This window comes from Protopterus annectens, chromosome 1.part1, assembly GCF_019279795.1.
Source record: "Protopterus annectens isolate FY-2018-M chromosome 1.part1, PAN1.0, whole genome shotgun sequence".
Classification (NCBI taxonomy): Eukaryota; Metazoa; Chordata; order Ceratodontiformes; family Protopteridae; genus Protopterus; species Protopterus annectens.
Window position 1 is genome coordinate 849,619,394 of NC_056726.1, and position 16,932 is coordinate 849,636,325.

Sequence of the window (16,932 nt, forward strand, 5' to 3'; positions counted from 1 at the left end):
TTCATCGTGTTACCCTGCTGCAGTCATCACACTTGGGTTGAATCCCAAAGCTAAGGATGGGAGGTGGAGTCAAACAGGGTTAGAAGAAGCTAGTAAGCCCTGCAGAACTGCAGTGGCAAAACCAGCTCTAGTCTTAGAGTATAGAGGTAAGTGATAGTGCTTGGTGAAGGTGTGCACTGAACTCCAAGTAGCAGCTTCTAGAATATCCTTGGTTGGCACTCCCCTGAGAAAGGCTGCTGATGTAGCTGTAGCCCTGGTGGAGTGGGACCTAATGTTAGCAGGTACTGGTTTCCCATGATGTGTGTAGCAGAATCATATGCAATGCCCTATCCATTTAGAAATGGTCTGTTTCGAGATAGCTTTTCCTTGTGATCCTGTAGCATAGGCTACAAAAAGCTGGTCAGTTTTTCTGAAAGCCTTAGTTTTATCCAAGTAGTAACGTAATTGCCTGTGAATGTCCAAAGAGTGCAGGAGTCTTTCTCCTTTGTTCTGGGGATTTGGGAAGAAGGTGGGCAAGTGAATGGTTTGGTTTAGGGCCACACTGGATACCACCTTTGGCATAAAGGAAGGATTAGTTCATAGAGAGACTCTGTCTTGATGAAAAATGAGGAAAAGTTCCACTGTCATTAGTGCCTGTAGCTCTGAGACTCTTCTAGCTGAGGTTATTGCTAGTAGTAGGGCAGTTTTCCATGAAAGAAATTTTAAATCAGCTGAAAAAGCTGGTTCAAAGGGCAGCAATGTAAGCTTTTCCAGAACAAAGTTGAGATCCCAAGTAGGTGGTGGAACTCTCCTTGGTGGTCTTAAGTTCTTAGCCCCTCTGAGGTACTGTCCTAAGAGTGGATGTGAGAATAAAGGAGGATCCGTGCTGTAATGAACTAAAATTGCTGAGGCGTGGATCTTAATAGATGAGAAGGAAAGTTTGTGTAACATCTCAGTTAAATATTGTAGAATCTGAGGGATGTTTGGATCAAAGGGATTTAGGCCTTTAGCCTGGTTCCAGGCGCAAAATCTTTTCCATTTGTCTGAATATGTTTTCCTGGTGCTGGGCCTCCTGGCCTCCAGATTGACATCCATAACTACTTTGGATAAAGGTGTTGGCTGGTTGTTTAGGTAATTTGCCATGTAGCCAGGCTTAAAGTCTTGAGCTGGCTGTGTAGAATCAGACTGTCTCGCTGGGTGAGCAGGTGAGGAATTTGTGGCAAAATCCATGGTGGGCCGTGGGCCATGTTCCTTAAAATTGGATACCAATGCTGGTGTGGCCAGTCTGGTGCAACGAGTATCATTTGTGGCCTCTCTAATCTGACTTTCAGCAGTACCTTTGCTAGAAGAGGCAGTGGAGGGAAGGCATACACTGTTAATGCTTTCCAACTAAATGAGAGGGCGTCCACTTTCCAAGCTAGTGGATGGAAGGTCCTTGTGCAGAATTTTTGAAGTTGGTGGTTGTGGGGGCTTGCAAACAGATCTATGTCTGGACATCCCCATCTTTGAGCTATCACTGCAAATACTTGTGGATCTAGTTTCCATTCGTGTGGATCCATGATGTTTCTGCTTAGGTCTTCTGCCAATGTGTTTTTCTTTCCTGGCAGGGATTGTGCTTGTAATTGAACCTGGTAAGATAGTGCAGTGTTCCACAAGGTCATTGCTTGGCTGCATAGAGAATAGGAATGTGTGCCCACTTGCTTGTTTATGTACCACATGACTGTGGTATCGTCAGTCTTTATTATTAGTTGTCCTGGGTGTAGAAGGTCTTTGAAAGCTGTTAGGGCATTCTGTACTGCTAGCATTTCTTTTTGATTGATATACAGATGCCTCTGATTTGTAGTCCATTTGCCCTGAATGCACTGTCCTGCCATGTGTGCTCCCCAGGCATAGTCCGATGCATCTGTTGTCATAGTTTGCCTGGCTGTGGGTAAGGTGAAAGGCTGACCTTTGTTGAGGTGACATGTCCGTGCCCACCATAGAAACTCCTGTTGAAGGCAGGGAATGAGTGGTATCATTGTTTCCAAGCTGTGGCTGTGCTGGGACCATATACTTTTCAGGTACCATTGAAATTTCCTCATATGCAGTTTTGCAAATGGTATTAGTAGTATGCAAGATGACATGAATCCCAAGGCCTGCAGAATTTTTCTTGCAGGGAGTTGGGTCTTTGTTGCCATTATTTTGAAATATTGAAACAGCTGTCGTTGCTTGTCTGGCATGAGATAAGCCATCTGGGCCGTTGTATTCAAGCTGGCACCCAAGAATATTATGTTTTGTGAGGGCACTAGTTTTGATTTCTTTTCGTTTACTGTGTACCCTAGGCAACTTAGAAGGTGTTTGACAAATGCCAGATGTTTTAAAAGAATGTCCTTGCTTTCTGCTTGAATAAGGCAGTCGTCCAGGTATGGGTATATTTGAATTCCTCTTTGTCTGCAGTATGCAATTACTGGTGCCAGGCATTTTGTGATGACCCTGGGCACAGTAGATAAGCCAAAGGGCAGTGCAGAGAATTGATAATGCATTGAACCTGCAATGAAGCGGAGGTATCTTCTGCAATTTTGTCTGATAGGGACATGCAGGTATGCCTCCTTGAGGTCCAAAGTGACTAGCCAAGCATTCTTGCCCAGCATGGGAAGAAGCTGCTGTAGTGTTAGCATCTTGAATTTTGGTACTTGCAGATAGGTGTTCAGAATTGAAAGATCCAGAATAGGTTTCCATGCCTTGTCCTTTCTTGGGACTAGGAAGTATCTTGAGTAAAATCCTTGTCCTTGGCTCCTGTGTAGGAACCTGTTGAATGGCTCTCATGTTCATGAGAGCTGTAATTTATTTTTGTGCCTCTGCCCATTGATTTGGTGGCAGGTTTGGCATTCCTTTAATCCCTGGTAAGGTATGAAAGTGGAATCTGTATCCTTGAGAGACAATGTTTAGAACCCATTTGTCTTTTGTGATGATGTGCCAGTTGTCTGCAAAAAATGCTATTTTCCTCCCAAGGGAGTTGCCAGGAGAGATTTGCTTGGTAGTTTGAGGACAGAGTCATTATGTTTGTCTTCTGCTAGCTTGGGGCCTGTCTTCTCCTCCTTTCTGGGTAGCAGAACCCCACTGGCGAGGTTTGTAAGGGCCCTGTGATTGACCTCTGCCCCTTGGGTGTCTGTATTTACCCCTCTGTGATCTGTCTGAAGCTGGAAAGGACCAGTTTTTGTTGGCCAATTTCTGCTGAAGCGAGGGGGTTGTACCTGCAAAAAATCATTGACTGTTTGCATAGACTTTGCCTTATCCTCCATTTTCTTTAAAACTTCTTCTGCTTTGACACCAAATAACGCATCCTGCTGTAAAGGTGCATCCAATAATTTTACTTTAACACGGTCAGGGAGGGTTTGATCTTTTAACCAAGCATGTCTACGTATGACAGAGCCAGTAACTTTTAGTTATGTACTTACCATAACTTTAGATGATGATCCATCATCTCGCATTCATTCTTACAGGGTTTGGAACGATCCTGCGCGACTCTGCTCCTGCTCGCAAAGCAAAAGAGTCTCTTATTGGCTGAGCCATGTCCCACCTCATCCCAGGGATGCACCACAACTGCTTCCCAAATCTTGTTTGTCCTACATGCACACACACACAAACTGTGTTATAACAATGCGCCAGGTGTCAAGAGGAAACTCAACAAACAATTGGATCTTCCCGTCTCTTCTGGCCTACAAGGCAGGGGAAGGGAGGTGGGGAGAAAGACCTAGAAAGATATGGATCCCATAAAGTGCGGTAAGTACATAACTAAAAGATGTACTGTGATCCTATCTCGCTATCATTTCACACAGGTGGACAGCCCTGGGAGCACCCACCTATTGGGGTTTACTGGAAAACCAACCGAGAACCATGGAACCGAAGGAAGGTCAACCCCCAGATGCCACATCCAATTTGTAGTGAGTAAAAGGTGTGTAGTAGAGAAGAATGCATAACTGCAGCAGATGGACAGGATGCCATGGAAGAGAGCTTAAAGAAAGGCTGGGCCGCCTGGCCATGGAACTGTAGACTTAACTAACTACTTGAAACTTTGGCTTTTATAACTGATACAGTATACAGATCCATCTGACTGATATCTTTGGCGACGGCTTTGCTTAATTTACTTAAATAAAGGACACAAACAAACAGTTGATCTGATTTTTGTTTGGTGTCCCATCTAAATACAGAAAAGAATTGTGTGTGCATGCTGTGAAAGCTATGAAAGGTGTACTCAGCTTTTGTTTGAATACTTAGGAAAAACTGTAGAATTAGTGATTGTCAAAATTAAAGTTAGAACAGACCTTAAAGTATAAAGTTTGGTCTAAGGGTACTCTATCCTATCTATCTCATGCCATACCAGGTGGTTGGTGGTGATGGATAGCTCGAGGCTTGAAGCTCTGAGCTCTAATAGCTGATGTAGCTTGGACTAGAACCAAGAAAGAAAAAAATTTAAGTCACAGGTTGCTAAAGAAGGAAAGGTCAGCACAGGGAACCAGCCTATGTCCCTTTCATGTGGTCGCGGTAGGGGGGGATGGGGGCCAAGGGGCCAAATAAGCTGGCCAAGCTTTTTGTTGCTTTAAAAAGCCAATTCTGTGCTCCTCAAAGGTGGTTCTATGCTCTCGATAAAATTAAATTGATGGTTAATACCGAACAACGAACAACCAACAGGAAGCAAAACTTCAACAAAAAAAACACCGAGGCTGTCATAGGTCTAGGAGGCGGGGTTAAGCCCATCTTCCAAACTCAAATAGCAAACCTCTTCATCTCTTCCATTTACTGCTATACATCTTTAGGACAAAATATGGCGAGGGGGGCACTCGAAAGAATGGCTCCTGGGTATGGTGAAATGGGAGCAATTAATTTGGGAGCTGCAAGGGATAATGGCTAAGAATGGATTGACGAGGACTGATGGACCAAGAGGTCCGTCCTGTGGGCCCTTGGTCCAGGAACCAGGGACCTGCATCAACCTTCAGAACAATAAAAAGGAACCAACGAGGACTTACAGACTTGGCCAAAGGGCGAATAGAAGTGCTTGCACCCTTCGAGATTTCCGCCGAGAGAATCGGAAGGAGAAAAGGGCGAGGGTGGGAAGGCCGCAGGCCGACCCAGAGCATCCTTGCATCTGTAGGTTAGACTGGGAACTGGGAGAAGAGAGATGAGAAGAACTAGATTTGGGGGAGGGAGTGGAAGGTTGAAGCATGGAGCTCCCCGTGGAGAAAATCTGTGTTAATCTACTGTGGTGTCGCTCCCATTCCGTTCTCGTTGAGAGGAGAGTCCAGCTCATGCTGCTCTGCCATCTGTGGCTATCTCATCACACTGGTGTTGCCATGTGAAAACGCTTTGGTAACGGTAGCCCAATCCCATACTTTCATGGCCTCTGCAAAGGCACTCCTTGTCCTGCTTGTTCCCCCTCTTGCTAGACCAAGTCAGTGAACTGGACAATGGTTGTCGACTGGATAACTGTCGTGGTGATCGTGGGAGGTACAGTGACAGTACTTGCAACATTATTAAGCCCTTATTCCATTGGATTGATGTCGCCGGAGGAGGAGCCTCTGACCGAACCAGATAACGATGCCCCCCCCTACTGTCCCAGCCCATGCTCCCAACCCGGTCCCCCAGAGGATAGGGGGGCGGACACCCCTAAGGGAGGTTGGAAGTCACCAACGGTAGAAGAAGGGTTTGAAGGGTCTGTGAGATCAAAACGGTGATCAAAACTGGCGGTCACCACTGGACTGGAGAGGAGCCACTGAGGTAAGCCATGAGCAGACCCGTCAGAGACGGGAATGTGCAAGACAGGCTTGTCAAGGGGCTTTGTGGGAGACACTGGAATGGAACAGCGGCGCCTGAGGACTAGAGCCCAGGCGTGGACTGCAATGTTACACAGCAAGTAGCGGAAAACCTGAGACTCAGATTTCCTTCTATTTCTGACTTCAACCAATCTGCAATATGCCCTTGATGGCAATACAACGGAATGCTGTAATGGCAGCAATACGGCTTTTGCAAGTTTTCTGCAATGGGAGTATGTGGATGGAGGAGATTTTGATGGCTGGAGCTGCTAAGGAGCCAGAGGGAGTAGAGCAGAGGGGAGGTGACCTGTATCCTGGTCAAGTAGAGTTTTACACCAAATGCCTAGCAGTCTCAGGGGCCTGGGTCACTGCCTGGCTGGTGGAGGCAGTGCAATGGGGCTGGAATGTGACCACAGAAACACTGCCAGCTCATTGATGACTTAACGCCTGTGCTGGAAGCTCAAGCTAATAGTGCTATGAGCGTATCATCTATCTGGGCATGACAAACATCATGATGTATTGAGGACAATGGAGTGACCACAATGTTTTGGACCTTTTTTTTGGATGTACAAGTCCAAAATGGCTTCTCCAATGAGCCTCGTTGGTGGTCTTTTCTTTATTCCTGAATTTGACTTGATCAAGTCTGGGGCGCCTGGTCTCTGGTGGGGAATCTGGATAAGTCCTCTTGTGCCTGGTGGTGATGACAGACAGGTGAGTAACTCCCTGATCCGTCTGGGAGGGTTTGAACTGGGGAGGGTTGAGAGAGGGCGGGTGGATACCTAGGGCTCAGGTTCGAGGGAGTGATGGTTTCGGAGTGATATATTCCCCGAAGGGGGACTTCGAACACGGCTCTGAGCTGGACTAGGTCGGGCACTAGCCGGGCCCGACTCATTGGAGGCTGGACGGAGGAGACCCATCGAAAGGGGCTCAAGGTCTCCAGGCGGCTGTGGAGCCTCCGCCGCTGGGGACGCCTTCTCTTGAAAGAAAAGTTCCCCTCCTGGTCCTCTGGGGGTGGCTGGCGCCTATGGGAACGAGCCCCCTTCCTCTGCCTTACGGAACCAGCGCCTCTCTCCTCTCTCTCTCTCTTGGAACTGAAGGCTTGAGGGAAATTCCTGGGATTAACAGTTAAAGTCTTACCTCCTGTTCCTGGAAAGGAACAAGATGGGACTCTGTGAAGTCTTCAAGGTCCAGTTATCTCGGGTCAGGGCAGAGGACCTTCGCAAGGCCTCCCTGAAGGGACACACAGGCTCACAGGGCTAGAGCAACTTCTGTCAACACCCGTGCCCGCCGCTTGCCCTGCGCTCGAAGGCCGCATGTATACGACCAGGCATGTCTCCAAAAGTTGGATAACCGGGACAGGGTAGCCAACTGGGAGTTGACGCGCTGGGGCGTGCGGGAGAGCTGTGGACCGGAGGATAACGGGTCCAGGGTAGCTCCAGTACCTCTCAGTTAGGAAATGCGCCAGCAGGGCAGACCTTTTGAAGTTTAATGCTGGGCACGCGCATTTCCCTATGCTCCTTTCAGAAAGTGATCCATGGAGAGGATGGACTTACGCTGGAAGATGGGCGGCTGAAGGGTGCCTCTGCCACCGCCCATGCGGTCTACACAGCCACCAACTCCCTTCCTTAGCAAAACGGAATAAAAGGAACCAGGGGGAAGCAGATGCCACCTCCTCAAGGCGGGAGGCCTTGAGTCCGGATAAGAAACCGCCCGAGAAAAGGGGCGTAGAATCTATTAGGGCGTAGGGAGACACCCAGGAGCCTGGAGGCTGAGTCCCTCAGGAGAGGAGGAACACCAGGAACAGGTTTGGGCTGAGAGAAGGCCCAAGGCCTCGCTGTTCCAGGTTCTCTTGAGGACTCAGGGACAGGAAGGGCGACTTGAGGACCTAAGGATGGGGGACCCTGGGGGCCAAGATAGAACCCACAAGCGCAATAGCAGGGACCCTGACTCCTGCCAAGCGCGACCGGGAGGGGCAGTCAGGTCCCGGGTCCCGCCCCTTGGCAGGATGAGGAGGAGGTCGGAAGCGACCCCTGACCGGACCCAAGGGCGGAAAGTCGACCACGGAACCGACCCACAAACCGGCACCGAAGAACCCATCACCGAAACAGGCCGTGAGTTGTTGAGGGGAAGCGATAGACTGACTGGGGCTGCACCAGCTGGAGGCTGGAGAGAGAGCAGCTTTCGAAAGACCGGAGACTGGAAAAGCTGTGGACATCCCCCCACTACATCGAGACCACTGACCTCGATAACCGAAAGAGAGGCCCGACTGGTCCGAAACTCCGAAAGCTCCGTCCGGCTCAGAAAAACTCGGCCGAGCCTCAAGATAGTTTCTAGAATGAATCGGGCGGGGGAGGAGATCATACCCGGCACCGAGCGGCCGCCTTCAGCTTCGCCGGCTCCCGCAATCATGAGCACTGAGCGGGAGGGACATCGAGACTAGTCGGAGAAGCCGAAGAGCGGGGCGCTGGAGCCGAGCCTCGACCCGAGCAGAGGAGCTTCCAGGCCCCGTGGCTCCGACGCCGAGCCGGCGTCCGAACCTGCCGTGTGGAGCCGACGCGGAAGCCTGCCTTTGACGTTAGACGGCCGGGTCCCGACGAAGTTGAGAGAAGAAAGATTTTTTTTTTCCTCGAAGGAGAAGAAGAAGAAAGGGCACTTCCAACTTATTTTTTCCTCGCTTTTCCTTTCTAGATAAAAAGATTTTTCCTCTAGGGGCAGGGATTCCTGGAGAAAAAGCATGGTTTCCTCTCAAGGAGTCACGGAGGTGAAGAAAATGATGGCAACAACACATAACATTGGGTCAGTTTGTGGACAACATTTTAATCATAAGGAATGAATAGGTTTGAAACTAATCAACATACTAACATTATCCACAGAAAAAAAATAGACACACCAAACTTATCCAGTACTATTTGATAGAAAGCACACACTAGGAAAAAATCCAACCCTCTGAAAGGGTAAATCCCTCAAGAAAACAAACATAATTCTAACTCCTCCGAATCTCAATCACAAAGGCAACACAACTTTACTCAGAAAATAAAAGCAGCTAAAAACAACAAGTTTCAAATTTTCAAACAAATGGTGTCAGTAAAATCAAATTTTAGCAGAAAATTTGTCAGCTTGCTGGCAGGCTGCTCAAAGCTGACAAAGAAGACCAGTTTGCTGGTTGGGGTATGGATCCTGGTGGGAAGCAGTTGTAAGAGACCTTCCACTGTGTATAGCGAAGGCTGGGCCAAGAGATGGGTGCGACGTAGGAGCGTTTATGGCTGGCCGAGTAGAGACATTCACTCCACCTCAGCTGCTCTACAGGAAGCTTCCAATGAAACAAATCCGCATTGTAAAGTATGTTTGCCCACCTGTTCAGCTGCATGCAACAGATCCTGCATTTCCTTGAACTCAGGCTCTTCAGAATATGTGCTCATTTTTTGTTTTAACTGAGACATTAGAAATTGTTGATATTTCAACATGTGAAAGTGGCAATTTAATGCTCCCATAGCCAGAGTTGCTGAGGTGTATACTTTCTTTCCCCATCTATCTAGGGCTCTGGAATCCCTTTCAGAGGGCACAGGATTTTTAGCCATAGAAGCTTTTGCTCCCTTAGGATCCTTGGAAATTGTTTCTGGGTCAGCTACAGGGCTTTTATAAAGGAATTTGTGTGAGTCAGGTACTCTGTAGTATCTGTCTGGTTTGGTTGGAGCAGGAGGTAGAGAGTCTGGATTTAAACTAGACTCCAAATAAACATCATCCACAATATCTAAAACAGGAGGAATAGCCAGAGGTCTGTGCTGGGGTAGTAAAAGGAACTCTCTGAGCCTTTTCTGAGTACTCCTGGCCTTCCCAGTGGAAATGTTCCCTCATAGTATGTAAAGTTTCCCAAAAAGAGTAGTCTTCAGGGGGAGATGCTGAGGGAATAGAGTCTTCAGCATCAGAATCTTCATAATGTGGAAATCTGAGGAGAGAGACACTTGGTCAAAGGATGCATAATCCTCCTCTTGTCTTGGTCTTTTATCAAGAGGGGGATGGGGACCCCTGATAAGGGTAATCAAATCTTCAGCCATCTTAAGCATCTGTTTCTTAGGCATGGGGCCTTGAACTGTAGGCTGATGTACAGTTTTCTTCTTGGGTTTTAAAGGAGTTTTAAGCTTAGCGTAAGATTTAATGGTGAGTGTAGTCAGTCTGAAGACACCTTCTGCAACCGAAGGTGTTTCCACTGCACTGGTGTCTAGTTCTGCTCCGGTGTCGGTAGATGGCTGCGTCGGCCTAGTATACTCCGCTTGGGAATCTGCAGCTGTTTGGGGTTCCAGTTCTGCGGTCGACAGGGGCTGCGTAGGTGCCTCACTGAAGACCGGAGAACCGGCGACAGGCCCAGATGAGGCCTCGGGATCTGGCTTATTCCTAGGCTGCCTGTCCTTATCCTTGTGTTTTTTATGAATGGCGGTCGTCGGCTGCTCCGACGGCATGATATAATTAAATTTCCTACCAAAGTAATGCCGTGCAAAGTCAAAACGGCATTTGATAGTTCGTTTATTAAACCTAGCGCAAAACCGACAACCTGTGACATCGTGGTCTGGGCCTAAGCAAGGAATACAAGATAAGTGGAAGTCCTTATGAGGTATTTGCTTCCCACAAGAAATGCAATTGTTAACTTTTTCTGACATCGGACTGAGGCAAGAAAATGTTCCCCAATGGGGTACTTAGCTTTATTGAAGACTTCGGTCTGAAATTCAAAACGAAAATCTCAGGTGTCGGCCGACCAGCACTTGCGAACTGCTTCTGCTTCGGGCACCGCGCAGCAAGAAAGACTGAAGAAAATGGCATCTGATGCCACTTATATACCCCTGGCGCACTGACGTCAGGGAAGAAGTGACAGCAACCGACGCCGGACCAAGACTTTGGAATTCGGGCCGACTGCGGGACCGCCTGACGGCAGGATAACCCAAGTGTGATGACTGCAGCAGGGTAACACGATGAACATCGGGTGCCTGAAAGGAATCAAAACCCTATCACTTAAAGTGTCAAGTGAAGGGTGGACAAGTGAGGATGAAGGAGACATCCCTTGTCATGTGTGAGATGACCCATCCTGTGAGATAACACTGCCCTTGTCCAGATGAAATAGTAGGAGGAACCAGTGTTGCTCAGGTCTAAAGGGAGTCACCAGCAAGATTTTGGGTGTGTCCCATATGGTCATGTACAGGAACTTTGGTAGTAGAAGACTTTGGGGATAGGCACACAGAAACATCCCCTTCCAAGCCAGAGGACTTGAGCACTCTGGAACAGAACTAGCAAGGCTGTCTGTTCAGACGTGAGGCAAAAGATCTGCCTGAGAAGTACTCTACCCATTGATGGGTGGATAATGTCCGGAAACACCTCCTTATGAAGCATCTATTTGTGAGGATTTGCCCTGAACCTGTTCAAAACATTTCTGTCATTAGATTGCACACTGAAGGAATGTAGACCAAATAAAGAACCAAGTGATGGCTGACTGCAAAATCCCAAGCCTGAAGTGCTAGCCTGCAAAGAAGATAAGATTTGCCAATAAATAAATAAATATTTGTCAATAACTAAATAAATAAATGCTGTGCCTCCTTGCTTGTTAATGCACCACACTTCAATGTGATATTGACTGCAAAAACTTTAGAGGACCTTTAACCCAAAGGGAGTGAAAATCCTGGAGAGCAAAAAATAGTTCTCTCATGTCCTTGATGTTGATATGGTTTGTCTGTTGTTGCTGGAACCAAAGAACCTGGACCTTTAGATTGTTGGAGAACACTCCCCAACTATAGTCAGAGACATATGTGTACAGCTCTTGAGAAGAAAGTGGAATCTGGAAAGGCAGATCTGGATTCAGGGGAAATCTGGTGAATCCACCAGCTGAGCTCAAGCTTGAGACAATTTAAGAAACGGACCAGATACTTAGGAAGATGGCAGTGCTGGAGCCAGTCAGCCTTGAGATATCATTGGAATTTCCTCATGTGGAGTTTGGCAAAAGAAACCATGGGAATGGTGAATGCCATGTACCCCAGAGCTCTGAGAATTTCCCTTGAAGGAAGGACTGGAAGAGGGAGAACAGACTGGAAAATAAGCTGTCAAAGAAAGAACCTTAGCAGGTGAGAGACCAGCCAGCATTAGAATGATCTGAATCCTGCAACCCCAAAACACCTGGTCCTGAGAGACAATACAAACTTTTTGAGATTAAGGGTGAACTCCACACTGTGCAGAAGCATAGTGAATAGTAAATTCTAAAGCAGTAGCTGCTGAGAGGGGGTTTGAATTATAAGATCATTCAAATAAATGAATATCAGAATTCCCTGAAGTATGCAGAAGGCTATCACAGGGGCCAGGCATTTGGTAAAGATGCTTGGAGCTGTAGAAAGACTAAAAGACAAAGCAGAGAACTGATAATGAGAGGAAGAAAGAATTGTAAATACTTCCTTAAGAGAGGGTGAATTGGAATATGTATATAAATATCCTTCAAATCCAGAGATGCCAGAAAGGCTAGAGCATCAACAAAGAGAATAATGTCTGAAGAGACAACATCCTGAAAGTATGGACCTTGAGAAAGGCATTGAGAAAAAAAGATATGTCTAGAACAGAACTCCATGACCCCTCCTTCCTGGGACCCAGAAACATTCTAGAATAAAAACCTGTTCCCTGCTGAAACATGGGGACAGACTGGATGGTTCTCTGATCCATCAGACCCTGAATAACTAAAGGCAAATGAGGAGGTGGCAAGGAAGAGGCTGAGGAAGGTCAGAGAATGAAAGGATGGATGTCCAAGCTATACAGTAACCATTTTGTATAATGGAGAGTACCCAGGCATCTCTGGTTATCTGTTGCCAAAGATCAAAACAAAGTGTCAGCCCGAGGGACAGAAGAAACTGTCTGAGGGTGAAGGAAGGCTGCATATGTCAGGTACAAGCAGACTTGCCCGGAAAAAAAGGTTTTTGGCTCCTAGAATTTGGACAGGGTTTGTCTAGGAAAATTTGCTTGGGAACCCTCTTGCTCCTAGCAGGACATCTAAGCTGCTTACTGACAAAATAAGATTTAAATGGATAATTCCTCTGGTATTTAGACACAGAAGAAACAAAGATTTGTTTCATGTCCTGCATAACCTAACCCTTATCCTGAAAAGCAATACCAGAGATTCTTTCCGATTGTTTAAGGGGGTATCTAAAAATTTAGCCATAATGAATTCAAGTAAGGTTTGAAGAAGCAACCACAATTATCTCCTCATGACAGAGCCAGATGCAGCTGCCAAGTATCAACAGCATAATTTAATGAAATCTTGAGCCATCTGAGAGACAGAACTCAAAAGAGAAAGGGCAGATGTCTCACTGTTACTCAGGTGTAATGGTCAAAATCCCCCAAGTTAGGAGACAGAAGCCACAAGATATCTAGTCATGTGGGTCTGATAATTAATGGCCTCAAAGACCATAGCAAAAGTATAAACTTTATTCCCATACCTCTCCATAGCATGGCCAACCTTGGAAGAGAATAGCAGTGTAGATGGCTTATCTGTGGACATGGAAACTGCAGGATCAAATGAAAGCCTTTTGTAAAAATAATATGATTCTCAGGAACTTTATAAAATATATCTAGCTTCTTAGGGACTGGAGGTTAAGAATCAGGAGCCCAATAAGCTAGAGAAAATGTATCCAAAAGGGCATCTAAAATTGGAGAGACTGCAGAATTTCTAGGCGAGTCCATTTGCAAGAGTTCATATCATCCCTTTTGAACACAAGAAACCTAGAAACAGTCCTACTTAAAAAGTGCTACATCATGCAGACCACTGTATCCCCAAATGGTAATTCTTTAAAAGGAGAATCAGGAGATAGCAAGTCTTCATCAGACCCCAAGATGAGATAAGAGTGGATCTGGAAAGAATATTTCAAAGACTCTTCACCAGAATCCTACTCATAATCAGAAGAATCAGAATTCCTATGCCTTTTAGAAGGGTGAGAAGACCAAGGAGCAGAAGCAGGGACATAACTGCAGGCCCTGAGTAAAGTCATACCACTATTTGTAAAGATCCTTAGTCACAGAAACTACTTTTTTTCTGTTTTAAAGGAACATCTGCTTTAACAAATCTAGGAAATTCAGACTGCTACCTTGTTTCGATGAGGGTATCAGGCACCTTTTCTCTAACTAATATTTGGGGAATTCCCCTAGGCCCCTAAGATATAACCAGCCATGTATCCACTTTACATCTGCACCAGACATATGCACTGCTTTCGTGGACATGAAAGAAGATAGCTCCGTGCTGGCCTCCAAATGAGTTGTGGCAGAGAGAGCAGATGGCACTGGACAGTCCTCGAGTTCTTCATCAAACCCAATGGAGACAGTCAGTGGAGGCTGGATAGCAACAAGATTAGTATGAGCCCTTTTGGCTTTTTTCTTAAGAGATGGCTGGACATCAGGGTGGGTGGATTCAGCAATGGCACCCTGAGCCAAAGTCTTCAGATACCGTTTTTTCTAAACAAACATGGGTGACATACAACTGCAGACTTCCTCAGAAAGAAATGTCTGACAACTCTCACACTGTATATGGTCGTGTGTAGCACCCAAACAAAAAAAAGACACTTTTCATGTATCATTATGTGAATTCTACCTCCCACAGTCACTGTCTAGGCAGTCTATGCAAAATAAGCAGTCTTACTAGGATAATTCCTCTGAAACCTTGGAGTAGGTGAAACAAAAATCTGCTTCAAGTCTTTCATGACCTTTCCTTGATCCTGTAAGGTTTTGAAAAGGTCAGTCACAGTAGTATCAAACAATTTCTGGTTATCCAATGGAGCATCCAGAAGCTTTGCTTTATGTTCCAAAGAAGACTGGCTCTGGTATTGCACAGGAATTCTATGGAATGTTGACTAAAAATGTGGACAACATGAAGCAATGCAGTTGAGAAAAAACAAATATTATAACCTTTTGTTATATTAATGCTTCCCAAAGACAACCACATTTACAGCATCAATGTTTCTTTTTATGTGAGCATTACTTAAGAATGGTCTGCAGGAGCAGAACCACATAATTTCGAGGTAAAAGGAAAAACCTCACTTGGCAAACCAGTACTGAGCTACATAAAAATGTAACACTGAATGTACAAGGCTAGAACTTAATGGTACTGCTCAGGTGTGGCAGAAAACCAGCTTATTTTTAAGCAGTTGGTACTAAACAAGCCACTAGCTCTACTTTACTATTTTTGACAGCTGGGCAACAAAAAATATAACCAAACACAATGGAAGGTGCTGAAAGTACTGATAAACAAAAGAAAGGCACCAGTTCAACAACGAAGGTGCAAACAGTTTATTGGGCTAGACACATAATCCACCACAGCAATCCACAGTACGCAGTGTATAATACATTTACTATTTCCATTTCTTATTCTTACATTCTTCATTTAGACAATTTTATGTAATAATTATTACATGTATCAGTTTTTTTAAAACCTGTATTTGCACTCTTCAATGTGTTTCAACAATGAATTTTGTGGTTAATTAATTTATAGTAGCCATTGGCTGATTTGAATTTCATTAAGTGTATTTAAGCACTAGATTTGTGGGTAATGTGTGTTTTTGTATTTTCTGAAGAAGGATTGACGAAACGTTGATGTGTTATACACTGCGTACTGTGGATTGCTGTGGTGGATTATGTGTCTTGTTTAACAAAAAATATAGGAAAGGAGAAAGAGAATGCAGCACTAAGTCCACATGCACTGGGGTACCCATCCTGGTTAGCTGGCCAAGTGTCCCTCTCACAAACCTGTTTAGCAAACATATGTTATGCAGTCAAAATTAGAGCACTGTTGGATAAACATGTCTGTAAGTTCATGGCAGCCACAATTCCAAATGTAAGGAGTTAGTGGGTCCAATGGTTATATTGCTCCTGCAAGTCTGGTATGTTCCCTTCAGTGCGACTTAGAAGGTTTCTTAAGACTTGCCCAGGAGGGAGCTACAAAAAGAAAGCTGAAACAATGTATAGTCAGCATCCACAATTTTCAGATAAACCAAGAGACAAAAGACACATGGATAAGTTCAGTGCAGCTTCCTGCTTAAGACATTTTTCGGACAATCCACTCCTGTTGCACAGACAGATAAAGCATTAGTTATATCAGAGATGACCAGTGTTCAACTAGCAGCATGGAGGGACCAGGCAGAAGACGACAGGAGTGAGTGGTTGACTCTGGCTTGTCCATCTTTGTGAAGGGAGTCAGCTTGGCTCATTAAATTGGCAACACCTACATGAATGTGTGTGCATCATCGCAGCCTGAAGAACCTTGTATACCTGTGCTACAACCGGTATGTTTCTTGACTGGCAGACTAAGCATGCTGTAGCAGAGATCATTATTTGGAGATCCAGGAAATGCAGGAATTCATTCAAGGTTTCAACATTTCAAGCAACAAACAAGTGAACTTTACCACAATTAATACAAGAATCAGGATTAGCATAGTGCAAAGGCTGAATATGCCAATCTAGAAAGATATCAGGATGTAGGTCAACAGGAAGTGCATATAACCTCAATGCAAGAAGAAAATGTATTTCAAACATGCAAATCTGAATCCATCAGAACAGAATCTGCAACAATTATGCACTGCAGAAGGGCAGTGACATCCTATATTTCACTTATAATGGGAAACTACTTCTGCAGAACTAAATCTATAATTAAGATCAGTTTTCCTAGAAAATGTTTTAGCAGGTAAGGTTTAGGAGATGCATGACTGCTGACTGGATTAGTTCAAACTCCTGTCTGTACTCGGGCCAGAGTGCATGCAGCATACCTAGATGAAAGAAATGTTACTATAAAACCATAACACACATTTTACCTTTCCTACTAAGGGTCCTTGTATCAGTTTAGGATATTTCTGTGTTGCAGTACTTCCATGTCCTAGTTTCCCATAATCTCCATCTCCCCAACTGAAAACTTCACCTTCAGTAGTTACAGCTAGTGTGTGACCATCAGAGCCTCTGGAAGTTGAAATCTTGCAGATGGAATGGGGAGGGTCTAGGGACAGTTTCTTGGGTGTAGTCTGGTTATTGGAATCTCCTAATCCTAGTCTTCCATAGCTCCCCTTGCCACATGCTTTCAGAGATCCATCAGAAGAAACCAAAAAAGTGCAATACTGTCCAGCTTCAATCTATGAGAAAGGAAAAAAATAGCATTAATAATTAC

At 45.4% G+C, this 16,932-nt stretch overlaps 1 protein-coding gene across 1 annotated transcript in view; it reads right to left on the reverse strand.

Moving 5' to 3' along the window:
* The window catches only part of LOC122815150 (probable E3 ubiquitin-protein ligase HERC1), a 5,886,073-nt gene that overhangs the window by 5,337,458 nt on the left and 531,683 nt on the right, over positions 1-16,932 (reverse strand). Inside the window, exon 5 of the mRNA XM_044087407.1 lies at positions 16,586-16,897. Within this exon, the coding sequence (XP_043943342.1) occupies positions 16,586-16,897 (312 nt within the window). The remainder of the gene's footprint in view (positions 1-16,585; positions 16,898-16,932) is intronic.